This window comes from Macaca fascicularis, chromosome 1, assembly GCF_037993035.2.
Source record: "Macaca fascicularis isolate 582-1 chromosome 1, T2T-MFA8v1.1".
NCBI lineage: Eukaryota > Metazoa > Chordata > Mammalia > Primates > Cercopithecidae > Macaca > Macaca fascicularis.
In genome coordinates, this window is record NC_088375.1 from 137,594,234 (window position 1) to 137,612,187 (window position 17,954).

General features: G+C 34.3%; 1 protein-coding gene across 12 annotated transcripts in view; it reads right to left on the reverse strand.

Moving 5' to 3' along the window:
* Positions 1-278: 278 nt before the first annotated feature.
* The window catches only part of PTBP2 (polypyrimidine tract binding protein 2), a 93,932-nt gene continuing 76,256 nt past the window's right edge, over positions 279-17,954 (reverse strand). For 2 of the 12 annotated variants that reach the window (XM_074001009.1, XM_005542636.4), the window contains 6 exons: positions 11,037-11,176; positions 9,522-9,555; positions 9,012-9,104; positions 2,228-2,444; positions 2,047-2,124; positions 279-1,873 (listed from right to left, as the gene is read on the reverse strand). In XM_074001009.1, coding sequence (XP_073857110.1) covers positions 1,744-1,873; positions 2,047-2,124; positions 2,228-2,444; positions 9,012-9,104; positions 9,522-9,555; positions 11,037-11,176 — 692 coding nt within the window. In that variant the 3' untranslated portion in view covers positions 279-1,743. Of the gene's footprint in view, positions 1,877-2,046; positions 2,125-2,227; positions 2,445-9,011; positions 9,105-9,521; positions 9,556-11,036; positions 11,192-17,954 lie in introns of all 12 variants that reach the window. The other 10 variants (XM_074001003.1, XM_005542635.4, XM_074000992.1 and 7 more) reach the window with 7 other exon arrangements.

A 17,954-nucleotide genomic window follows, 5' to 3' on the forward strand; every position in this document is an offset into this window, starting at 1 on the left:
GTAAAAGTTATGTCTTTAAAGCAGTAGATTATAACAGGGTGGGAAATGTTTAATATGTGTCCTCCTGAAAAGCAGTTACTATCTTTTAAATTAAAAAAAAACAGCTGGTATATTTTCACAGCATCTAGATTTATTTATGGTATAAAGCCATAGAATTGTAATATTATTACTCCTTTCCCACCCTGGCAGAGAATAAACATGAATTCAGAAGCACAGTGGAGTGAAAACAAAGAGGAGGAGAGAGAAAAGGCAGCAGAGAAAGACAGAAAAGGTGAATATAGAGCTACAGAAGTGTTTATTGAGCATGCTACAGAGGTAAGCAGAGTACACACAAAATGAAATTAAACAACCATCAAACCTCCCAACTTTGTTAGAAAATTAATTTTTAATTGTGCCGCTTTCAAACTATACTGAATTTTACATTTCTAAAGATGTAAAAACTCAACTAATAGAAAATATACATGACCATTCTGTCTACATAGATAACAGAATCTATGAATCTTGAAACTAAGTACATCAATTTCAAAAAGTATTGGTCATTTAAACAGAATCAACAATTCAGATTGACAAGAACTGTTCAAATTAATTTGACCTGTAGATTCTGAGCCATGTTTTTATTAAAGTCAGATCTATTCCTAAATACAAAATATTTTGAAGATTTATTAAAACTGAATATTACAATGCAAGGTAAATTAAGACTAAAGGCACATAAACTTTGGTCCCACCTGGTTGTCAGTTTTAGAAAACTGCCACAAAATTAATCTTCCTGCATATTTTCGCAGTACACTTTCTTTATCTTTGAAAAATACATGCACCAGTTCCTGAACTAGCTAGACCAGTCTGCACATGCTCAGAAATCCACAACCATATTCCAAATCTTAATTACAAACTAAGGATGGCAATATATATTTAAATGCACGTAAGTCATGTCAACTTCAAAAACATCTACGAAAAATATTCAGCCACAAACAAGACATTACTTAGTGCTGACATTTATATGATACGTCCCACAAGAGTGTGTACAAAAAGGTTAAGATTCCACAATGCTTTCCACATAGGGCTCAAACTTACAGAAATCACTTTGTTGTCTTAAGAAATTAATACTCTGCATCTTGTTAATTTTAACTAATGCCTACATTCATAACTGAATCTAGACCAGAATTGTGAGATACAAAAGGCCAATGTTGTTTTTAAAGCAATAAAGCCTAAGGTAGTAAAAACTAAAAATGCTGCTTTATTCTTTCAATATCATGTATCTTATTTGATTAAATACAAAAAAAGGTGAAAGCCAGTAATTCAAAATAAGTTCCAAGCAGGAGAAACAAAAACTTAACCTTTTTACACACCCCTGCCTAAACATATTTTAATTCCCATATAACAGTGTGCCCTAAACAACCAATTCCTTTTTTCTAGTAAATGCACAATAGCAACACTAGTTTTCCTTTTTAAGGCACGTATGTCAACTAAGTTGAAAGGAAGAAAAAAAAAAAGCAAAATTAAACTGAAATTTTAAACAGACAAAAATGGCTTCCCTATAGAACAGATGAAATATAGCAGTTAACAACTCTGCCTTTACATATGCCATTTCATTTTATAACCAAGGAATGATAACAGCATGGAAAAAAAAAAAACCCAAAAAAACAAAAGCAAAAAAAATCAAACTCTGGTCCCCACTTTTCTGAACAGTCAATAGGTGATGACACTGAACAATGTGATTCACCCCCAATCTTCATCTTCCCCTTTTTAAATTGTTGACTTGGAAAAAGACACTCTCAGATGATGATTTTCTCCAAGGTTATAATTATGAAGATCAATCAAGGCCTGAATAGCTTCTTCCACTGTTGCCATCTGAAGAAGAGCCATTTTGTGATCTCTTCTGAAACAAAATTATAAAATCAGATACTTCATACAAATAAGAAATGGCTTATTAAATACTTGAATTTTGGCCATTCCAGAATCAAAAATTTCTATAAACAACAAGAATAAAAACTACTTAAAGAAAACTTTTATCAGGACACTAATTTAAAGATAAGGAAGCTTGCTTACTGAAAAAACTTAAATGCTTTCACAGTGCCCCCAGTGTTAGCGAACAGTGTTCGTAGATCCTCTTCTGCTACTGATGGACTAGGAAAATTGAATGGGAAGAAAAAGTGAAGATTAATAATAAATTTCACATTTTATCAAAATAGAATGTATCTCCTTAATATACTCTAGCTTATATACTTACGGGATATTAGATAGGTGAAGAGTGGCAGAAGGAGGAAAAATGTTTTGAAAATTTTTGGATCCAGGTTTCTTAAAACGATGCAATGGGGAATTCCCAAAATCTTTTGTTAGCCCTTGATCATCAAGTCCCTCTCGAGGTAGTTGCACAGTCTGATGTTTCGACAGAGTAACACGAATAATTTTTCCATACATTTTCTGTCCATTAAGATGATTCATGGCTATAAAAAGAAAGCATGTCTATTAACAAACAATATCAAAGCTCAAAACAAAAATAATTCTTTTAAAGTAACAGCTTAAAAATTTGAATTTTCTTATGATTTTAAAATAAATCACCAATTTACCATAGCCATTGGTGACAAGACTTAAGTACATTTTCATTTGTACTAGACATGGCATTCTGGCAAAAAAGCCAGCTACTTTCATAGAATGAAAATCCAGATTATGAATATCTATCTTCCTCAACAATCCTGCTGACAAATCATATAGTGAGCTACACAAGAAACTTAATAATCATCCCTAGCTCTTTTTCTCCCTTCTGTTACACATCCTAATTGCTAAATACTGTGATAGCCTTCCTCCTAATTATCTCTCAAATTCATGTTCTATTTCTCTACTTTTCACTGCCATTATTTTTTATCTGGATACCTCAGTCTCATCGTTTGTCTTCCTGCTGGATTTTTTTTTTTTTCCAATCCATTTTCTATACAGCAGCTTGATGACCTTCGTAAATTACAAATCTGATCATGTCAACACATGCTTAAAACTCAAGGACAAAGTTGAAACTCATTCTTTAATATGGCTTATACCTTTCCCAGTCTGTACAGGTTGAGTATCCTTAATGCAGAAATCTGAAATCTGAAATGTTCCAAAATCCAAAACTGAATGCCAACAAGTTGCTCAAGGGAAATGATCACTGGAGCATTTCAGATTTGGAAAGCTCAATTGGTATAATGCAAATATTCCAAAATTCAAACCTTTGCCTCTACCCCAGAACATAGTGCAGTGTGTGAACAAAGAACATTACATGACTATTTCTTGACATAGCTGCTGGATCATTTTTAAACTAAATGAACTGGTCTGATGCTAGAAACAGTTACATGTTTTATTCACCAGTCAAAATAACTAAAAAAGACCATTTCTAGTATGTCATGCCCTTTGGTTAAACTGAAGGTCTAAATGACTATAATCAACTAGATGAAAACATTAAAGTATAACAGTAGATGCCAGGCGTGTTGGCTCACGCCTGTAATCCCAGCACTTTGGGAGGCCCAGGTGGGCGGATCACGAGGTCTAGGAGCTCAAGACCAGCCTGGCCAATATGGTGACACCCCGTCTCTACTAAAAATACAAAAATTAGCCAGGCATGGTGGCTCGTGCCTGTAGTCCCAGCTACTCAGGAGGCTGAGGCAGAAGAATCACTTGAATTCAGGAGGTGGAGGTTACAGTGAGCTGAGATGGTGCCACTGCACTCCAGCCTGGGTGACAGAGCAAGACTCCGTCTCAAAACAAAAACCAAACAAAAACAAATAAAAAACAGCAGAGAGATAAAGACAATGTGGAAGATCAGGAAACTGAGAACATCCACTTTCAAAGAGTTTCTAATATAAACAGCATACTACAGTATACATTTTGACACAGAAGATACAAAGAACTGGTTAAATCCACGAATCTCATACTCACATGTATAAATAAACCAATTAAACATAAAACAGACCTGAAAAGGATAATGCTGTCAAAATATGAGGTACCATTCAGAAAAGTAAATTATTTTACCTATAACTTGCTTAAATTTTTCTTATTGTGATAACCACTAGCCACTGAACTTACTTCTCTAATTTGTTTAAAAACAAAGGGGGGGGGGGCACTCTTCCTGATTGTCACTCCAGTGTTATATATTTTAAGTTTTCTCAGATTTTCTGCCAAGGCTAACAGAAAAAAAAAAAAAACAACAATCTTCTCACAAGCCTGAATGTTCTTATTTGTTTCTCGCACTGCATTTCACATACTTAATTTCATATACTTGCAAATTTACACTTATACCTGTAAAACCAATTATCTACAGTGACAGTACATAAAATCCTTTTACTATAAAACCCACTGAATTATAAAATTTTAAAGTTCTGTAACTGTTTTAAGTGAATAAACTTTTGTTTAGATAAAGTGCTACTACCTCAGACAAAATGTGTTATTAAGTATGGGTTTGAGAAATAAAGTGATATAAATAAGTAGACTTAAGGTTGTCAGAAAAAAAGCTGTCTAAATAAAAAGCACAAACAGCTGAGCTTTGAGATAATGGAGGGAAGGAATAAGAAAATAAAAAGTCCCAGGCATAGTAACTGTATACAGAACAGATGAGTGATAGAGGAATGGGATTAGAATAAAGCAAAATAACCAAACAGCTACCTCAGAAGGTAGCCAGGTAATGAGAGTTCTAGCCAGCTGATTGCTGACAATAGGATCTGAAGTGATCTAAAGGGGAAGGGGGAGGATAATTAGAGTACCAAAGTTTTTAAGTAAAAAAGAAAACAAAGGTTTGTCAAAAACTGAAAGTACACAATGAGTAAACAGAGCAGAAGAAAACTATCTGAATTACTAATTTTAAATAAATAAAATTTTAAACAATGTAAATCTTACACTTTGAAGTCTCCTATTCTAAGAAATATGGCATAAATGGACAAGGCAATAATAAAGAAGGAAAAAGTCAGTGTTTCACAATTGAAATGGCATTTTTGGTTGAATGTAATTTTTTTACCTTTCCCTTAATCCATCTATGAAGAAGATATTAATGAATAATAAAAAATTTAAAAGACCTCAAGAAATTTACAGATATAGGTGGCATTTATATGATGTGGAAACTGGAGCTTTTTCAATGGTTCTCCCCTTTATAATTAAAAAAATATTTTTTTGTGTTACCACTCTCATGTTTTAATCAATCTTTAGATGTTTGTCCATTTCTTTAGTCTTTTCAAAGAACCCAACTTGTGGCATGTTTTTTTCTCTCAACTGTCTTTTATACCACTGATTTCTAGTCTTATCTTTAATATCTCCTTTCCTGGGGGTAACACTGTTATTCTTAAAGTTAAAACTTCCCGTCATCTCTTTCACTGTACCACATATATCTAATTTATATGTATATAGTACTTTATCGCTTAATTTTAAGTATTTTTATATTCCCATTAAAATAACTTCCGTCTGGGCAACAGAGTGAGAATTCATCTCTACAAAAAATAATAATAATAATAAATTAGCCGGGCAAGTGATGCATGCTTGTAGTCCCAGCTACTTGGGAGGCTTAAGTACAAGGATTGCTTGAGCCTGGGAGGTCGAGGCTGCAGTGAGCCACAATACCACTGCACTCCAGCCTGGGGGACAGAGCAAGACCTGTCTCAAAAAACAAAACAATACAAAACAAAAAAACAAACTTTTGACTCATGCAATACTGAGACTTATTTTTACATCTCTGGACACAGATTTTAAATGCATTTTTTTGTTATTAATTCTAACTTAATTGTGCAATAGTCAGAGAATGAGGTCTGTATGATACTCTTTGAAATTAGATGAAGCTTGCTTTATGGTTTAGTATGTGGCTGATTTTTCAAAAATGTTCCGTATGTGTTTAAAAACTGTACTGGATGTGTAACTTTTAGACACATAATTCTGTTAAGGTAATTGTATCATTTGTATCTTTGTTGATTTTGTCTTTTTCGGGTCAGTCTGACATGTAATTCAGAAAGGTGAACTGAAATCCACCACTATAATAGATTTGCTCAAGTCGACCTGTAGTTCTATCCACTTACTATGTATTTTGAAGCTATTTCACTAGGCACACATATACACAAACTGTTATATCTTCCCAGTGAACTAAATCCTTTATCAATTCTCGGTCTTAAGTTAATAAAGGTATTTAAGTTTTGTTTTGCTTACTATCTGCCCAGTATATTAGTATCTCTTCACATCCTTTTCCTTTCAATCTTTCCATCCTTCTGCTTTACATGTCTCTTGTAAAAAGTATACAGGTAGCTTTTTAAATACTAAGTTTGACAATCTTTTTAGTTAACAAATTTATTCCTTTACATTTTTCACTATTACTGATGCATCAGAATTTGATTCTACCATAATTTTTAATTTTTCCCTATTTTTCTCCATATAAATTTGCTGTCTCCCTCTCCTTCCCTTGTTTTGTTTTGGAGGGTAAGATCTCTCTTTTATGAAAACAGCAATGACCCCAAAGTGTGGCAATTACTCATTACTCATAACAGTGGAAGTGAAAACCAATATACACAAAAACTGTTCAAATATCATAACAGCAGAATGATTTCCACTCACTTTACAGAACATCTTGATATAATTTTGTAAAGGCTTATTATAAATAAGAACTAAGTTTACTTTTGAGATGGTAGCTATATATTAAAAGCAGGCATTTAAAAAAATAGTTCTTGAAAACATGAACCAGAGAAACTAAATTATTTTACTATGAATAAACTACTAGTTGGCATTTCGTTAGAATTTATTTTAATCTTGGAGATCAATATACTACTTTTAAAGATGAGAATTTACAAATTATACAGTAATACTCTAAGAAATATTACCCAATAATACTCTAAGAAAAATTCTAAGAGTATTAATATTTGAAAACACCTTAATGTTTACAAATTTTAAAACTCTGGTCTGAAACAATTTAACATGGCCTGTAAGATTTACAGTTCCATTCACATTTAAACATTTCTGAGTATCTCTCTTAATTTTCCTTGCCACTTATTTTTCCCATGTTACCTCTTAAGCATAAAGACATCTGCCTATAATACAAAGCAATGAATACTCACAAATAGAGTCCCCTTGAAAACCAAAAAGAATAAGAATAGAGTTCAGAAACAAAAAAATGTTTTGGCCTCATTTATTTGTTCTCAATAGTACACCACAGAGTTTTGTGTGGGTGTGGGGGTGTGTGTGTGTGGGTGTGCTTTAAAGGAAGTGATGGTGTCAGTACATATTTTTATGGTCACATAGTTCACGAAAGCAAAAATCTACCTAGCAGCAATGAGAAATGAATTATTTACCACTACATATAGTCCAAAACTTATAAGCCTTCCTAGCAAGTCAAAACTTTAATGACAATAAATGATTTACAAATTTAAGTACTATTAACTCAACTGTGTCCTCCCAAAATTTGTATGTTGAAGTCCTAACCCCCAATGTAACTGTACTTAAAAACAGGGCCTTTAAGGAGGTAATTCAGGTAAATGTGGTCATTAAGAGTAGAGCCCTGATTCAACAGGACTAGTATCCTTATAAGGGGAAGAGACTCTTAACGTGCCTGCACAGTGGAAAGGCCACATGAGGACACTTGGGGAAGATGGTTGGCTGCAAGTCAAGAGAGACCTCACCAGAAACAATCTGCTAGCAGTCTCATCTGGGACTTCTAGACCCCAAAGTTTTATTTCTGAAAACTTTGAGGAAATAAATTTTCGTTGTTTCATCTACTCAGTCCGTGGTATTTTGGTTATGGCAGCCCAAGCAGACTACAAGTATGGCAAAAAATTAAAGTATTACTTAGAACAGTCTTTACATAAAACAAAAACTATCTAGAAGATCTGAGGTAACTCTACCACAGGTAATTATCAACCATAAAGACTCTGCATCCTTAATTTAAATGACACATAATGCCACCCATACCTCAAACAATTAGGGGAAAAAATGACATATTTGAGAACACTCTGATTATGAAGTACTGCCAAGTGCTACTTACAACATGTATGAAAGCAACAGCAATTACTATTCCAACCAGAGTACAGAAGTGCACACAGAGGAAAATATATACTAAGGATCATGACATAATCAGCACTTTCATACCTCTGTAAGACACATACCACCATTTTAAAAATGGAGAGCCAGATGGATAGTTTTATACCTCATCTGAGTTGCTAAGAGTATTGCCAAGAAACACTAAAATTCAAACCTATTATGTGTTTGAAATTCAAAATTTTCTACGTGATGCCAAAGGCCAAAATTAGTCTAGTGTAACAAGTTGTTCATCTGAGTCTCACGGGGATATAAAAGCAAAGATACACTCGTCCTAACATCAAAAATGGCAAATTTACAAATTAACAATGTGAATACAATCAGTCTGAGGCACCATTATCCCTGAATCTCAATGAACAGAGCTGTAAGAACATCCTGGCATTTACAGTCAATCACTGGTGTGAATGTGCAGGTGTGTTCTAGATTTATGTATTCAACTATGTATGAAGTCAAATGACATAAGTTTAATTAAAATAATCAATTACTTATTTAAGTAATGATATAAAGTGTAACTTGACTAAACTACCTTTTAAGATTCCCAAAGTGATGAACAACAGTGTTTTTAGCACAAGCTTTTCATTTTGTAAACCTGGTATCGCAAGACTTTACAAGAATTAAAATAACACGGCATTAAGAAGGATTCTATGGGTATATGAACAGTTAGCTTCTATTAACAAGGAGTAGCTAGAACAAAAATCACTATGAATCTTCAAAATAAATAATTCTCATGTGAAACTATTATTACAATTTTGAAGCTAAAATCTTTTCCTATTATGAGTGCATTTGAAAAACAGTAGGAGGATAGCAGAAAAATACAAATATGTTCACCACATACAACTATTCACATTAAAATGACATTTTGAGCCCTGGCCATTAAAATAAATAATTTCTTACTGATGTAAAGGAGTTTATTTTTATTCACAGATTCACATACGCATTTGAAAGCAGAAGTGAAGATGTACAGATGAAACATAGTTTAATCTTACCAAGTTGTGACTGGTTTCCATCAGCCATCTGTATTAGAGCGCTGTCTTTCTTATTGTACAAAATCTTCACACGCTGCACATCTCCATAAACACCTTTTTTGGAGCCACAGAGAGGTAATCCAAAAATGGAATTAATTTTATGTGAAAGTCACCTAAAGATTATCTTTCTGACATATCAATGAAACATTCAGACATCAACATGATCACTCATTCAATCTCATCATTCTCACAAATGAATAAAGAAGATCAAGATTTTGAACAGTGAATTTTGAAAAGAATAATTTTTGATAAACCCTCAAAGCTATGTGAATGATATTAAATTAAAGACCATGCAAAATAAATTAGCATGCATTAAAACAAATTTTGTGTCTATGGAGAGTTTTAAATAGCAAAGAAAAATAGCAAAAGATTTACTATTCAACTTTAAGCCAAAGTGCTAGCTACAAATAAGAATTAAGGTGAAACAAAAATCAAATCAATAATAAAAGTATAGTGCTAACAATAACATACCGAAGAGGGTAAACAGACTTTGGGGCGTAACCATCTTTAGAAGGAGAGAAGAGCAAGCAGCGTAAGACAAGAAGAGAGAAGAGTCGAGGAAGAGCGGAGATGAACAGATCATCCATAACGAAGGGTGGTTCCCGCAGAATGGTGAGGTGGTCATGGATCATGGTTCAAGGCGGTTAATTGGGGCAAGTTGGTCCGAGGAACATTTGTTCAAGCACAGAAGCATGAACATAGGGAATGGAGACAGGGAATGAAGACAAGGACAAGGAAAATAAAGGATAAGACAGGGAAGGGAATGGGCATTTGGGAAAAGACAAGGAAAGGGAAGGTGAACACACAGGGAAAAGGATGAAATGGGGAAGGGAAACAGCAATGCAGAAGAAAAAAATAAGGAATTGGGGAACAAAAACAAAATAAAATATAGGTCAGTACATAGGAAATGCAGGAATTTGGTCAGAAAATGGTTGGTTTATGTACTGTACAAGAAAAACTGAGTAAAATGTAGTCATCCAAGACAAATATGGGTAAAGTACATCTATATCAAAGAGTAAATTACAGCATTTCATCTCAACATAGGGAAGGAAAGCATGCATAGGAATTTTTAACTTTGAACTTTAACTGCATAAGCATGGCTGGTTATGAAATGCAGGCAAAAGTCTTAAAACAAAAACAAAGGCACTCTGATTCAAACATTTTAGCATGCAGAACTGTGAATGATAATAGTATTAAATGGATAAAATAAGCTAATGTTCATATTAACAGAGGCCAATTAAAAATGAAACAAATTCAAATTAGACATCATAAACTGATACACTGAGCTTCCCACATTTCATACCAGCTTTCATAGCATTCAAAATAAAATATACCAGACATAAAATGTACAACTAAAGAAAATAACTTAGCAATAAATTTTATTTAACTGGGCGAGGTGGGTGGGGTGGGTCGGGGGTCAGGAAGGAAGGGGTAGGGGAATAAAGTTAAAAAATATTTTTAGAAGACAATGACTAATAACTGCAAAGAAAAAATTACTAAGAAAGACTGGAAGAGTGCCTCGTCAAGATCTTTGGAAGAACCTTCAAAGAAAAATGTATTAGAGTAGTTCACATAAAATAAGATTTAAAAAAAATGCAATGACATATAAGCATGAAATGAACAAGCAAATAATTAGAAAAGGCAAAGAGCAAAATTGTTTTACAGTTAAATTTGCAAATTAGATCACATTTGCCTTTAAGAACAACAAAATGATAAGCCAAACTACAGTACTTCACCATATTTTTCTTAGGAAAAATAGGTTAGGTTAAAAAATATACAAATATAGATATAAAGAGACATGACTGTTTAAGGAAAAGTATTACCTAAACAATACATAGATTTTATTCAGAAGTAGAAACATACAGAAAATACTTCGACTAATGAATGTACATAAAAAGAAAGGCAAGTGCAAAATGAAATAAACATGAAAAACTTTCACGAATGAAATGGAATTAAAGAATAAACATTAGAGATTATTTTACTAACCTCTTCATTTAAATTGCTAACCAACAGGACTGTATTGCCACCAGCTGAGACTCCAGGCATACCCACTCGGCCAGCAGCAGCTGCAGCAGCTGCTGCAGCAGCATTTGGAATAGCCAAAGGACTCAGAGCTCCTGGAACAGCTGCAACAGGAAGCCCTAATTTTAAAATAAAGCATATTTTACGAAACACACACAAGTCGTTTACAAAAACCAATTTAAGCACGATGGCTGCATGGCTTACGGCTGACCATTCCAAATGGTTCCTGAAAGTTAATTTTTATAGTGTTTAGAAAAATTGTTTGCTGATGTGTAGTAGAGAAAAATAATCGATTTCAACAAAACCATTAATTGAACTAAAGTACATACCTGTATTATGTTAAAATATCAAATATATAATACTCTATTTCCTCTGGAAAAGCAAACAAAGCATGAAGAATATAATTCCAAGTCACAGGCTTGGAAAATTCACTTCCATGATTTACAGTAATAAGCCAAATGTAAAAAAGTATCACTTTCGACATACATAATGGTAATTCACTATTTTCTGCAAGTGCTATCTTCTTCATAAACCCACACTTGAAATCAGACAAATAATTACAGCTTAAGAAACAAAGATAGTAGTCTTTCAGCTCCTAGAGACAAATCACTCTGAACATCATTATTTAATTCATGCAAATAAAGAAAATCTTAGCAAAATGTGCTTGCCTTCTTAATTATACGCTCAAGTAATTATAATACAGGTTTCTTCAAAACAACACTCTTCCAGTTCAAAGAACAAGAAACCATCACTATAACACAGATTTTGTTTCAGTATTTTCCTATCCTTTCCCAATCTATGTTATCATTTCCTTATTTTATTGTTCTAGTTTCCAGTCTTACTGCTGTCCTACTACCTTTAAGTCACCATCTCTTCAGTCATTTATTCTAGACAGAATTCCCTTTTGTGTTAGCACCCTTCATCTACTTTTCAATTACCAATCAGCTTGGAATACGTTCATCCCTTAAATTCTTACACACTAGCTTATTTCTCATAAATATTGGTTCACTAAACAAATGAATTGTATGTTCTCTTTTACCTTCCCAACATAGAGGAACAAACACCCAAACTAAATGAATTTGATTTCATAACATACCTGGGTAGAATGGGCCTTTACCACTCTTGTTCCATAAGTTCACATTTTATTTCTTCTTTCTTTCCAGCTTTCTGGTGCATTTCATAAGAATCTGCTGTTACCTTTGGTTTTAGAGATCTTACTCTTTTGAAAGTCAAGTTTTGATCTTTTTACTTTATAGACACTACTGTGACCTTTCAATGGCAGTCTGAAGTGCTCTTTAATATTCACAATCCTTAACCTAAATTTTTGATTTACGAAACTTTCCCCTCCATCTCTTTTTAATTCAGCCTTTATCTCTTCTGAGAACTCTGTCAGTGGCATATGTTTCTCATTTAATACTCTTGCTCTTGATGAGTTTCTTTTCACAGCTTTTTGTCTATACCCTTTTTTGTTGGCTCTCCTTTTTTCTTACTTTGCTACCTTTTTTATGGCTTTACATTTTGTTTTGGAAGAATTTCCAACATATACAAAAGTAAAGAGACTATAATAATGCACCTCTATGTAGCCATCACCCAGCTTTAACAATGATGAACTCATGGCCAATCTTGTTTCATCCCCTTTTATTCTTAAAAAATTCTCATGTTTAATACTTACTAATGCATAATAGTCTTCAGTGTGTCTTTGAATACACCAATGTGGATCTTTTCAATCAAATATTCTACTATATTACTAACTTCTCCATGTTAAATACTATACCTCTCACTATCCACCCCGTAAGTTGTTCTCATTTAACATTCAACAGATATGTTCATTTGTTGTCAAGCATACATTCCTAATTCCCAGGCGTGCATTCCTACACACAACAACTTTTCTTTCTTGCAGTCTTGAGAAGTGACCTCCCCACACTGTAATACTATTCATCAGTATTTTCAGATAGCTCTGACTGAATGCACAGAATATTTGACTAAAGTTGACAATACAATTATTTATTAGTAGCAGAAACTCCAGATGTAGTTATTATATTGTTGCATCATTCTCCTATTTTCCTGCCTTCAGTTAGCTACCTTTTAGGAAAAATGGTAACTTTAAAATTCTATTAAATTCCATAGTCTTTATGAGATCCGACTGATGGCAAACAAACACAAAACCACCAACTTCAATATGGCATGCAGAAGTTGTTCAGTACCAAGCCTCAAATTCTCTTTTTAACAATACAAAGCCTGTTTTTCTTAAAAGTCCATCAAGGATATTTGGACTAGATCTTTACCACAATAAAAAAATTAAATCATTTTAATTTCTGGTTTCACTTTTAATCCTAACAGGAAGAAGCAATTCTAAGGGCCCACTAAACCAAAAAATCTTCACTGTGGAATTAAAATTAGTTACCAAAAAAATCTGCTCATCACTAGCATTTTCTCTGTACATCTCTTGACTCTTATAACCATCTACTGTTTATTAAAATACTCTGTATCTCCTACTTATTTAACTACAATTGTCTTAAACTTTGTATCTCAAAGTGAAAACGTTCTCAAATTTTTGGTCTCAGGCCCCCTTTATAGTCTTAAAAACTATAGAGGATCACAAGGAGTTTTTGTTAATTTGGGTTCTATTAATGGTTATCATTTCAGAAATTAAAACCAAGAACTTTTTTTTTTTTTGAGACAGAGTCTCGCTCTTGTCCCCCAGGCTGGAGTGTAATGGCAAGATTTTGGCTCACTGCAATCTCCACCTTCTGGCTTCAAGCGATTCTCCTGCCTCAGCCTCTCGAGGAGCTGAGACTACAGGCACCCGCCACCACGCCCGGCTAATTTTTGTATTTTTAGAAGAGATGGGGTTTCACCATGTTGGCCAGGCTGGTCTCGAACTCCTGACCTCAGGTGATCTGCCCGCCTCAGCCTCCCAAAGTACTGGGATTACAGGACTGAGCCAATGTGCCCGGACAAAACCACTAACTTTTTAAAGCACACAAACACACATACTATTAGCCTTCAGAGTGATGCCACTGTACGCTATTAAGAGAAAAAGTAAAAATAGGCAAACTATATTTTAGTATTACCATGAAAAGTAATACTAAACTTTGTAGGCCCCCTATAAGGATCTTGGGAACTCTCACAAATCTCTGGACATTTGTAAAACGCTACCAAATATTCACATGCTTTGTATATATGGAGTCCTCAAAAACTACTAAGGAACTTAAAAGATAACATTTACTCACTTCAAATAAAAGAAAATGCTGTAATATATGACATATATTTTTCAAAAGAATGATGAGTTAATTGACACTCCCAAACTTTACAGCTCTCAGTCATCTCCTACTCATTTTTCCCTCTTGAAATCTCAGGAAAAATTACAAATTCATAAAGTATATTTAAAAAATTATCAATCTATTTAAATTCAGTATTGACCTAAACATACTGGCCTAAGGTTAACACTTTATTTTTATGAAAAATCACTTCATATCTGAGATACAACCCTACTGTGCCACTATACATTTAAATAATCTAATGAAAATTACTTACCAAAAACATTTAAAGATGGTGAAAACCAGTCAAAAAGAATTTTAAATATTTAAGACATAATTGTTTTCAAAATACATTTTTTTTTCTTGAAATCTGGGTTTTCCAGCAGAGGTAACTTGGTGGTATGATATTGTTTAGAACATCAAGCCTTATCATGGAAAAACACTAATTGAGAATTAAAATAATTAGTTAATAATTAAAATAAATTTATAATGGTAATTTGAGAATTAAAAGTCTAGGCTAAAGCTTCCGCACCCTTTATTTTTTGAGACAAGGTTCAGTCTGTCACCCAAGCTAGAGTACAGTGGCATGATCATGGCTCACTGCAGTCTCTATCTTCTGGGCTCAGGCAATCCTCCCACCTCAGCCTCCTAAGTAGCTGGGACTACAGGCACATGCCACCAGGCCTGGCTAATTTTTTTTATTTTTAGTAGAGACTGAGATCTCACTATGTTGCTCAGGCTGGTCTCAAACTGCTGGCCTCAAGCAATCCTCCCACCTTGACCTCTCAAAGTGCTGGGATTACAGGGGTGAGCCACAACACCCAGCCTAAAGCCCTTTTTAGTGTGACAGATCTGAAACATTTAAAAAAAAAAAAAAAAAGCCAGAGAATGCTATATTTTACTAAATAATCTTGCACTTTAGTAAAAATAAGACTACCAATCTTCTAGTCAGAAAAATTTGGGCTCAAAATAGATGAATTTACCTCTTTCCAACTAAGGAGGTAATAAAAATCTTACCAAAAAGGGGAATGCAAGGTGTGAGGTCCCCACTGTCTGAATGCTAATTCAGTCTCCTCACTTGTCGATTTACTTCCACCATTCTGGGCCACCTTGTCAGGTGATCTATTATGTCCAATGATCCTTCCTTTTACACAGTTCATAGTATGGTGTAAGAATGCTTTAATAGGTAAGAGGAGCCACCACCTGTCCTTAATCCCACTAGTATGTATTTCTCTTTCATTATTTCCTCCCCTCAGCTGATAACTTAGAAAAACGACTTAGGCTACCTTTACACAGTTCTAAATCACTGGAGTAGTCTAAGATTTTCCTGGACTTTTAAAGCCTCTGAAGATTCTCCAATTTCCCTCGATATACTTTTGTCTGAAAAATTACTTTGTCAATCAGGTATTTTTAGGTTTAATCTCAATACTGTCTGCTGCAATAAAAATATACAAACCTACAAAATATTTCATGATGCACTATTTATATCATAATACATTCTAGAAAATAATTCTGTTCTGAACTCCCAGCTAAATGAGAGGACAATAAACTCACCATGGGCCCTTTGAGAAAGTTATAGAAAGCATATTAAACATATTGTATACACTGGCTCTAACAGATTACTTTTAGCTACAGAAATTATAATTTTAACTTTAATGATTTGCATCTTTAGCTAAGGCAGCAGATATGCAGGAAAAAACTGTTTTCACATATTGATAAGGAGGGATAAAAATACTCGATCTACTCTGAGGATTGTTATAAAGATAAAATAATGTAAAAGAGCTTCCTAAACGATCATGTGCTGAAGAAAAGAAGGTGCTGCAGGAATCTTCTTCATGTGAAATGGCCCTCATCAGATGGGTCACCCAGACACTGTGAGTGACTCAGCAATCTCCTAAAATTCTCATGTTAGTTCTGACACTATAATTACTAACCTTTCCTCCACAGAAGCTGATGGATGCCCAGCCATGTATATGACAAGAGACCCTAAGTCCAGACAGAAGTGATACAAATTATGTATCTGTTCTCTTCCTTTCAGATATTACACTGAAACACACAGGTATCCCTAACCTTGCTCATTTCAACTGAAGAATTAAACTGGTTTTGTTAATTAAATCATTTAGAGATTGTATCTATAATTTTTAGCTATTTTAAAAGGTTTAGATTTACAAACAAACTTAAGACATTACAATGTTCTTATACAACCTGGAAACCCCAGATCCCCCATTATTAGCACCATACATTAGTATGGTATTGCAATTTATTAGTTGTTGCAATTAATCAACCAATATTGATAAATTAACAAAAGTCCATTCTTTGTCAGATTTCTTCAATTTGCATCTAATGTCCCCCTTTTTTTTGGTCCAGTATCTCCTATTACATCTAATCATCTTGTTTCCTTAGGTTCCCCTTACTTGTGAGAGTTTATGATTCTGAAAAATATCAAATTTATCCCTCCATCTTCCATTCTAAAAGTTCCATCCAAAGTAATTTATGATTTTTTTTGGTCTTACTTCTTTTCCCTGTTCACATCTGGTAGTAATTAGTCTTGTGTACTACTGAACAGAAGAGCATTCGTGGTAGGACTCTAAAGCCCTTTTTTTTTTTTTTTTTTTTTGAGATGGAGTTTCACTCTGTCGCCCAGGCTGGAGTGCAATGGCATGATCTCAGCTCACTGCAACCTCCACCTCCTGGGTTCAAGCGATTCTCCTGACTCAGCTTCCTGAGGAGCTAAGATTACCAACACACCTGGCTAATTTTTGTATTTTTAGTAGAGACGGTTGTTTCACCATGTTGGCCAGGCTGGTTTTAAACTCCTCACCTCAAGTGATATGCCCGCCTCAGCCTCCCAAAGTGCTGGGATTACAGGCAAGAACCATCGCGCCTGGCAGCACCTTCTAATTTTTTTTTTTTTTTTTTTTTTTTTGAGTCGGAGTCTCGCTCTGTCGCCCAGGCTGGAGCGCTGTGGCACGATCTCGGCTCACTATAAGCTTCACCTCCCAGGTTCATGCCATTCTCCTGACTCAGCCTCCGGAGCAGCTGGGACTACAGGCGCCTGCAACCATGACTGGCTAATTCTAATTCTTAAAGTATAGTCAGCCCTCTGTATCTCTGGGTTCCGATTCAACCAACCTTGGATAAAAATATTTGGGGGGAAAACGATGGTGTACTGCATATGTATAGAAAGTTGTTCTTGTCCTTATTCCCTAAACAATATAGTATAACAACCATTTACATAGCATTTATATGGTACTGGGTAATACAAGTAATCTAGATGATTTAAAGTACATATAAGAGGTTGTGTATAGGTCATATGCAAACACTATACCATTTTATACAAGGAACTTGAGCATCAGTGGATTTTAGTATCCGGGGGTATGTGGGGGCGGGGGTAGGCGGTAGGGAGTGGGACTGTGTGTGTCCTAGAACCAATCTTCCATGTATACCAAGGGGTTTGGAAGGCACATTTTACATTTTATTTCCTGATTTGAAAATAAAAATTTTACTTTTCATAAGCATGACACCTGCTATTCTTTCTTGAAACAATTCAATCCTCTTTCTCTTCCACCAATCTTCCTTTCGTTCTTATTTTGCCTTATGGAATCCATTCTCTTCTATCATT